This window comes from Vanessa tameamea, chromosome 13, assembly GCF_037043105.1.
Source record: "Vanessa tameamea isolate UH-Manoa-2023 chromosome 13, ilVanTame1 primary haplotype, whole genome shotgun sequence".
In the NCBI taxonomy this organism is placed as follows: Eukaryota; Metazoa; Arthropoda; class Insecta; order Lepidoptera; family Nymphalidae; genus Vanessa; species Vanessa tameamea.
The window spans coordinates 5384530-5394639 of NC_087321.1; the positions used below are offsets into that span (position 1 = coordinate 5384530).

Sequence of the window (10110 nt, forward strand, 5' to 3'; positions counted from 1 at the left end):
AATATATTTGTTATCCCATATGTCAACATCGAAGCGCCACCAATCTTTCGATCTAAGATATTTTTATATCATTTGTGTCTGTAGTTACACCAGCTCAATCATATTTAAAATGAACACAAAAATACGTAAGAATATTATTTATTTTCGCCAGAATAGTTACATATATGATGAGTGGATGGTACCTATACAGAAGGTCTTGCACAAAGGTCTACCAAGAACATTAAAAATATCAAATTATAGACTTCAATGCTCTTTCTATAGGAAAAAATCGATCTACTACAAATTGTTTATATTAAAACTCTTTTGATCAATCATCAATTTGTTAGTACCTACTCGTAGTTCAAGGTTTTTAAAACAACTACTACGTACAGTAATTATTAAAACGAGTTCATATAACTTTTAAGTACTGTGAGATGTTTCGGGGCTTAACTTACTTGATGATAAGCCTTTGTGCGAACTATTTCGGGTAGGTTTCGGTTTTGTTTCGGTTTCATGAATAAGTGAAGCTATGAATTTCAAGAAATTTAACGTATGTATTTAATTATATCATCTTAAATTCGAATTCGTTATAATGTCTTGCAATGATAATATTTTTTTTGCATCGGCTACAGCTGAATCCTTTCCTATTTATTTATTATTATTGTTTATGATTGACTTGTTTAGTAAAAACGTTAAGGACTTTAATTAAACTATCGAAAGTATATAGTAAGGGCTGTATTATAATAAGTTGACCTAGAAAAAATCTTACCTATAAATTATTAATAATTTAAATAAAAAAATGTTTTTATATTTTGTCCTCTATGGTTTTCTAATCCGATATATCCTTAGGCGTTTGTCCGTCGATAAAAAAAATCTACAGAAACTCTTATTCTACTAGTGCGATGGCGAGATTGGGTAGATAAATAGAAAAACCAAATACAACAATTTAGGGAACATAAAATAAAATTTGTTGGGAATACAAAATGTTTAATAGGAATTAAGTAAGTAATACGTCCAGAATATAAAATCGACAAAACACAACTTGGTAATGACTTTTGCCTACAGTCGTTAACTATAGGACATTAAAATTCAGAAGCTTCCGCCGTTGTTTGCTTTCAAATTTAATGTAAATATGCCGCGATATTTCACGCCTTGTTTACTTATTCGATAATGTCACCTTGCCTATATAAGGGACGCCCATTTATTAGCCTCTGACATTTCATTTGCGCTTTTCAGAGATAATTTTTACTCAAACATGATACCTGACCACTTATTTGATGAGGGAATAAACAATTCTCTTTTATGTAACGACATGAGACACGTCCAACTGAATAAAGTAATTTATGAAAAATCTCAAAAGGATTACGTAAGTGAAAATTGTATTTTTTATCCTTTTTAAGTATCGATACGGGTAATATAATAGACGATTAAATGTAAAAATGTTCAAGTATATTATTAAGTATTACTATTGACTTTATTGACTAATTATTGGTATTTTTATGGCTCTACATATTCTCGTACAGAATTTTTAAGCGTCTAAACATCACAAAAAACCTTATGCCCAAAGAAGTGGTAGATTTGATGTCTTGACTACCCCAAACCTGTTAAATATTGAATGTTGTATAAGATTTAAGAATTAAATTAAGTCATTTAATTTTGAGAAGCGCTGTTGACATATACCTAGATTATTAAATTTATAAGTGTGGATTCCCATGAGGATACGATTTAGGCACTCCCCTAAATTTTGCCACCCTAGAACTCAAGGACCTAAGTAAATCCATCACGGGTTGTGCCGTGACTGAGTTGACGACGAGATAACGGGTTGGCTGTTAGAAGGTTAGCTTTAGCAAAAGTGGCACTCGAAATAGAAGAATCGATAGCATGTATTTACCATTTGGTAGATGCTGCTAAAGCCTGAATATTCGGCGTGCTATTATTTTGAAAGTAACATTCAGAGAAGAATATGGGATCGTATCGTTAAATACTCTTCTTTTGTATGATATATATCATAAACGGCGTAAACGGCGGTTACCTTTTCTATTTTTAATAGCATAGGTTGCAAACGGGCTGATGGACCACCTGATAAGAGGCCATCACAGGCCGCACATATAGGTGCATTAAGAAATATTAACTATTCCCTACGTCATCGTCTCGTATTGATCGCCTATGACCCGCGCGTTCAACAACGTAACTATTAGAAGAAGAAATATAGTAGATTGTAGATGTCCTATCGAAGAGAGAACTTTAGGAGGTCAAATACAAAAAAAAGAGAGATCATTTACGATCGTAAAAAAAAAATATGAAGATGTTACAAGTCATATAATTATTACATTCGAATAGAACTTTTTCAATTCGTATCAAAGTTCTCGACCGCTGGCTAGGTACTATAACCATGGAACGGCAATGATCGGCCGATCCGTAGAACGTGTCAGAATTAACGTAATCCGCCCTGTAACATAAATAAAAATGTCTTATGTATATGTATTTAATAAAAAATAATATGTATTAAGAAACCCTAGAATATTGTTTTGTAATTCTATCTGCCCTAAAAATCAAAATCTAAATCTAAATATTTTTTATTCAAGAAATCTTCTACAAGCACTTTTGAATCGTCATTTAAAAAACTATTTTAAATAAAGCTACCACTGGCTCGGAATGTGGATGCTACTGAGAAGAACCGGCAAGAAACTCTTTAGAAGTAGTTACTCTTTTTCGACATCTAAAAATTCAATCATGTTAGTTAAATACAATTATATATTTACATATATAATTGTATTTAACTAACATGTCTCCTGCTCTACCAAGACTGGGCTAACGCATCGGAGTCTCGTGATGTAAATACCAGCGCATTCAGAAAGGAATATAACTCTGCCTCTAGGTCCTTCAAAAACGTGATTGCTAAGGCGAAGACGGAGTACATAATCAGCCTGTAAATTTCCCACTGCTGGGCTAAGGCCTCCTCTCTCGTTGAGGAGAAGGTATGGAGCATATTCCACCACGCTGCTCCAATGCGGGTTGGTGGAATACACATGTGGCAGAATTTCGTTGAAATTAGACACATGTAGGTTTCCTCACGATGTTTTCCTTCACCGCCGAGCACGAGATGAATTATAAACACAAATTAAGCACATGAAAATTCATTGGTGCCTGCCTGGGTATGAACCCGAAATCATCGGTTAAGATGCACGCGTTCTAACCACTGGGCCATCTCGGCAAGACGGAGTACATTGGCAGAATTGGCGAGAGACTGGTGCGCCTCCCTTCAGGAACACGTGCGTTCTGATCTCTCGCTAAGGCTGTCTTAGGGAATTTCTGTCAGCCCTCTTTTCCATCTTTGCACAGAGACGGTGAGTCATTGGCCCATACCGCGAAGGAGAAAGCTGATCTTTTAGGCTCTCTCTTCGGGGCGAACTCGACTCTAGATGACCGAGGAAAGTCACCACCAACAATCCCGCGGTGTGAGACCACGATGCCGGAGCTTACATTCCGGCAAAGTGCAGTTCGTAAAGCACTTCTTTCCTTGGATATTCATAAGTCGAGTGGACCCGATGGCATCCCTCCAATCGTGCTACGGACTTGTGCTCCCGAGTTGGCACCGGTCTTAACGCGTCTTTTCCGGCAATCCTATGCATTCGGCGTCGTCCCGAACTCCTGGAAGACTGCTTTGGTGCATCCGATCCCTAAAAAGGGCAACCGCTCAGACCCGTCCAATTATAGGCCTATAGCCATCACCTCCTTGTTCTCCAAGGTAATGGAGTCCATTATTAACTGCCAGCTCCTGCGGTACCTAGAGGAGTACCAGCTGATTCGCGACCACCAGTATGGTTTCCGTCGGGGTCGCTCAGCCGGTGATCTTCTAGTTTACCTGACTCATAAATGGGCAGAAGCAGTTGAGAGCAAGGGGGAGGCATTAGCAGCCAGTCTGGACATAGCGAAGGATTCGGATTTCTCGCCAAAATTCAAAATATCACCCACACCACCTAGATGTCCGAAAATCCACAACAGCGCGATTTTTAAGACATTTTCTGCCTCGCACAACCACTCTGTGGAATCAGCTTTCGCCGGCGGTTTTTCCGAACCGATATGACTTGGGAACCTTCAAGAAAAGAGCGTACTCTTTCCTGAAAGGCCGGCAACGCACCTGCAAACCCCCGGTGTTGCAGATGTCCATGGGCGGTGGTAGTCACTACCATCAGAAGAGCCTCCTGCTCGTTTGACACAAAAAAAAAAATGTTTACCTGAACAATGTCAACGAATAAACATAATTTGCTGTATCTAAAACTATTGAACTTTACAGGAACGAGAACAACGTAACCTGCTCTCGTCACAAGATGGCGATACTTGTGAGATACACGATCAATTTTACAGGGATCACAAATTGCTTTTAGTGCTATTCAGAGCTTTAGCTGTGATGCCCATTACTCGATCCAGGCCTGGTATGAATTTTAATAATACATATTTATTTTTCTTTTATAATATATTAGTTTAAATTCCGGCTCAGTGGAGTTGATACTAATTGATATACAATTAAAAATGTTATAATTACTTTCAGGTACAATAACATTTAGCTGGAAATCTCGAGCGACCGCTTATGCTATATTTTTTTACATAGTAACGACTGTTATTGTTCTTATAGTTGGTTACGAACGAATTACGATTCTACGTTCTATTAAAAAATTCGATGACTACATTTATTCCATTCTATTTGTCGCATTTCTGGTCCCTCACTTTTGGATTCCTTTCGTCGGCTGGGGCGTCGCACATCAAGTAGCCATTTATAAAACGAATTGGGGAAAGTTCCAAGTAAGGGCCGTATTTTTTAACTTAGTTACGATTCTTGTCAACTAAACTTACATATGGAAGAGTAAACGTGACTTCAATTTATCTCGTATACAACTTAGATATTTTTCTGGTATAAAGTTAGCAGTTGCTAATAATAATATTTAATCAACTTAAAAAAGACAGGAGGTTCACAATTTAGATGTATACGTATTTATTTTTGTATATTCGAGTAAACCTCCATCATAAAGAGTCGGATTTGAAAATTATTTATTGGTTCGAAAAATGTTTTTGCCGTAATGGTCCCAAATAAATTTTGTCAAGATCTGATGATCAGTTTCAAAAATAGACAACGGAATTCCAATAAATGCCAGTAATTCAACCGCGTTTGCTGCTATATTATTGCTATATGCTATTTGAATCATTTTTTGTTAAAATTTTATACTTATTTTCATATTATTTTTAGGTGAGATATTATCGGGTTACTGGCGAAAACCTTAAATTTCCAAACTTGAAAACGATTATAATCCTCATTAGTGTTGGCTGTTTGCTTTTGGCTATTTGCTTTCTTCTAAGTTTATGCGCTCTACTGGATGGGTTCCTGCTTCAACATACTACGGCATATTATCATATTATAACCATGATAAATATGAACTGTGCTTTATGGTACATCAACTGCAAGGGAATTAAAATCGCATCTCAAAGCCTTTCAGAGTGTTTCCGAAGGGTAATAAATTCATTTAAACGAAATTTAATGCTTATATTACTATATTTTCTTGAATAGAACTTGAGATCAAAAAATTAAAACAGAAATGGAGTCAATAATATCTTTTAAAACCTAAAACTACCACGTACATACAGTCTGTACCAATGTTACTTATTACATTGTAACCAAGTACTTATTATGGATGAAGTATATTACAGAATAAATAACACAAAAAGAGAAAACTTTTAAATGCTACTCCAATTTATTTCTTTAAATTCAATTTTACATATAAATAAAAAAATATAGAATTAAAAATGTATGTTTTAAAATGTTTTAAAAAAGTCGTGTTATTAAAATAAAATATATCAAAATATTAAGTAAAAAATCTTTAAGCTAACTAAATTGCTGTTTGATCACCAGGACGTGCACGTTGAATGCACGGCGAATCTTATATCAAGTTACCGTTATCTCTGGCTAAATCTATCAGAGCTTCTGCAATCACTTGGAAACGCATATGCTCGTACCTACTCTACGTACTGCCTATTCATGTGAGTATTTGTTTGGATTGAATATTGCATATTTATTATTTATGAAACATATACATATTGTATATACATACATATGTATTTCAACCCAAACTAAAGTCTGAACATTTAATTAAATTAATAAATATATATATATGTATTACTTGTAATAGAGATTGATAGTAATGTGCTAGGTAGAGCAACGAATATGTTAAAATCGATGAATCGATCATGATAATATATTACAGTAGGCTCTAAATCAAGATTATCTGTTAATGGGGAGGAAAATAGAAATACTAGCTCCTTATGCGCAAAACATGAAAATATATGCAAAGATAAAGAGTAACACATTAACAGAATAACTTAAAATTAATGTTGGTTTATATAAGTTTAAAATATTTTATCTTAATATGTAGTGCGGTAGTGCAAATATCAAAGAAGTTTTGAGAAGGAGGCTAAAAGATCAATACGTTTGGGCTTGGTGGCATTCGGGAGGTTAAGTCATATTTTTGAATCGATCCCACAGCCCTGTAATGTCTTACGGTGCCGATAAATGGACACTCTCCGTAGAAGGATTGGTCCACAAATCCAAGGTCGCTCAGCGAGCAATGGAACGCGCAATACTTGGCGTTTCTCTGGCCAATAGAATCCGAAATGAGGGCATTCGCCAGAGAACTAAAGTCACCGACATCGCGCATAGTTTTTGCTCGCTAAAGTAGCAGTGAGCTGGTCATGTCTCCAGGCGCCTTGATTACCGATGGAGCCGACACGTGATAGAATGAAGATCACGCTTAGGCAAACGTAGTGGTATTACGCCCTGTGGCGAGGTGGACGGACGATTTAAAAAATATGGCAGGTACGAGATGGATACCCAAGATCGGGTTGCCGATCTATGAGGAATCTTTCGTCCAACAGTGCGTTCGTTCGTTTGTCAACAGATAAAGTATCTAATAAAATGGTCGTAAATAGTTTTGGTATAAAGGTAGCCTGGGGCATGGATATAAGTATTTAAGAAAATGAATTTACGAAAAAAAATAAAATTGACGCGAATGGAATTGAGAAAGGTATATTATATTTTATTTTTCTGTAAATATGTATCTCAAGTGGGCAGAGGCCAAGTCTGCGAAGATACAAATGAGATCTCAGTAAAATGGTAACGCAAAATTCTGTTGTAAATAATCTCTAAAATAAGCTAATTTTACATCACTATAATTCCTATGTCTTTAATCCCAAACTTATGAAAGAGCATTATTTCTTGTCTTGTTAAATAAGTTTTGTTTAGAGACTGCGTAGGTACAAGAATGATTGTAGTCTGTATGTTTCCTTTTCTAGTCGCACAGCTAAAACTGTACGACATGGAGACTTGAAATTTGGAGGAGACATATTAGTATTTTATTGTAGACGTACTTTGAAACTTATCATACATTTTTAACTGGAATTCGAAGCTTCTAACGGTAATGATTTAATATTATTGACTGAATTTATTCAGGTTTTTCAATATAACGATTGCGGTGTACGGCGCGCTGTCAGAGATTGTGGATCACGGCTTTGGATTCAGTTTCAAGGAGATGGGCCTTTTTGTTGATGCCCTTTACTGCTCTACCTTGCTGTTTATTTTTGCTGATTGCTCTCATAAATCGACGCTTAAGGTAAATAATTAAATACAGTACAGTCTCTAACCCACACAGTGTCACATAACTGGACTAAAACCCTCGCTTTTCTTGAGGAGAAGGCTTGGAGCTTATTTTACTATGCTGCTTCAATGCTAATTGGTGGATTCCTTTGTTATTTTCAAAATTTTTATCATACACGTGTAGTTTTCCTCACTATTTCGACGCAAATAATAAATGAATAATATAGAAAGTGAGAATTTATATTGATAAATATTTTCTAGTCCAAATGAGAAGACATGTTTACAGAAACGCCAGATGTTTTAGCAATCTCTTAACGCTTAAACTGATACTCTTTTATAAAAACAAGTTTAAAGTGTAAGTGTATTTGTTTGTTTAAAAGTACTACTAAATTTATTTTATCGAAAATAATTACCATGTCAACCATACCATTGTATCATTATTATAGTCTGTGTCCATCTTATGCCTGTCTAGCTATTGACTATTGCCTTTAGAGTTATTTTAATTAAAAAAAAGAAACAAAAGTACAAAAAGCATTCAAAACATGCAAATACATACGTTTTTCCCAAATTATCAATATTGATAATGTTCTAATTTTGGCGCTTAGCGAACAATAGTACAAATATTTTTTCTATTAAAAGGTAGCAGCTGGAGTCCAAGATACCTTACTGTCAATAGATGTCTTATCAGTGGATAGACCAACTCAAAAAGAGGTAAATAATTGCAAAATTTAGTATTGCAATTTTTGTATGATAAATTAATTCTTATTTTCTTTTGGTAGATCGATCATTTTATTCAAGCGATAGAAATGAATCCAGCTGTTGTTAGCCTTAAGGGATATGCACATGTTAATAGAGAACTTTTAACATCGGTAAGTTATTCATGTACTATAGTTTAGTTCAATAGTTTGTATTTATACGAGTAACAAGAAACAAAATAATAAACAATGTATTACAATATTGTTTTATGTTCCCGAAATATAACACAAAATTAAACAAATGCATGACCAAAAACAATACGTTAAGTTAATAAAATATATTCAATAAAATCTTAACATTTTATTTTGAACTATATATAATAAGTAGTAAAATAGTTTTTAAAATATATTTTTATCTTACGGTATGAATAATAATAATTACAAAATCATAACATTATCCGAGAAATTATTACTCTTGACATTATTATAAAAGGTAAATTATACACTAAGGCGACATCAACTGTAATGGAGTCCGGTAATGAAGCTGAAACTGAAAGCCACGCAGTACTGTGACACTCGACACCGACCTCGACTCGTCAGGATTGAATTAAGAATTATTTCGACAGATCAGTCTTACAGCATACTTAAATAAAGTATTAATTGTAATCAAACACTCATCAAGTTAAATATAATATAACTTTTTTAAAAGTACAAAATAAAAAAAAACGGTTTAAATATAGTAAAAGGGATGACTATTATTTATATGACGTACCTAAATTATTCCAACTTAAATCATAAAAAGCCGTATGTGGATTTGAGACGTCCCGTAACATACTACTACTAATATAAATACTCGCTGTATTGCTGATTCTTGCATAGTAGTTGGTACTGTGGACTAAATCTAGAAACCATTGAAAAAAAGGTTTTTCGCATTACAGAGATCTACAGTTCAAACAATTTAACCATATTTGTTTATCTAGACACGCGGTAGCGTGTCAGCCAAGTTTAAGTAACAGAACTAGCGAGCAGCACCGTGTGTAATATTACATATCTTTTACATTTATATATTCCTCTCTACACACAGCTAACCTCAAACAGATCGATGTCAATGTACACAAAAAAATAGTTGTCTTTCTTCCAAATTCAATAAACTTATTAAATTTATTAAGCTTTTCTATTTTATGTCTATTTAGTATATTATCTGTTTCAGGCCATAAGCATGATTGCTATTTATCTCATTGTTTTGCTACAATTCAAGATTTCACTACCGAAGGATCTGTCTACGAGTGGTTAGTTGGAAGGAAATTTAAATATGGAAAATCTCTTTCAGACCACCGACAATATAGTTAAACAATAGCATAAATCACACTTTACTCCCGGGAAAGAAAAACGGTTATTGGAATTATATTTTATTTGAAAAATTATGATAATTATTATTAATTAATATCAATAGTACTTCACTACAGACTACATACTATATAAATATAAACTGTTTTGTATTTTAAGTTATATTATAAACAATATATTATGATAATATGATATATTTATTGAAAGATAGTTTAAGAGCACATACGTACAATTCAACAAATTTTATAAATAAACATAACACAGGATTTATCCCGTGAACATTAATTATTTTTAAATTACTTTTTGTTGGAAAGGAGCTTTTAATAAATCAAGTAAGCACCACTGAGTTTTCAAGGTGCTGAGATTGTGTTTACAATTAATTTAATATTCTAGAGTAAAGAAAAAAGTTTATCTATTTATTTTATCTATCAGAATATATTCAGAACA

The 10110-nt window shown here is 34.0% G+C and overlaps 1 protein-coding gene across 1 annotated transcript; it reads left to right on the plus strand.

The window, feature by feature from the left end:
* Window positions 1–1234: 1234 nt before the first annotated feature.
* LOC113397970 (gustatory and odorant receptor 22-like) lies at window positions 1235–9651 on the plus strand. The gene is made up of 9 exons (XM_026636508.2): window positions 1235–1345; window positions 4277–4415; window positions 4532–4782; window positions 5225–5485; window positions 5885–6012; window positions 7478–7637; window positions 8261–8332; window positions 8401–8490; window positions 9527–9651. The coding sequence occupies exons 1-9, from the start codon at window positions 1235–1237 to the stop codon at window positions 9608–9610; spliced, it is 1296 nt and encodes a 431-aa protein (XP_026492293.1). The 3' UTR covers window positions 9611–9651.
* Window positions 9652–10110: the final 459 nt, after the last annotated feature.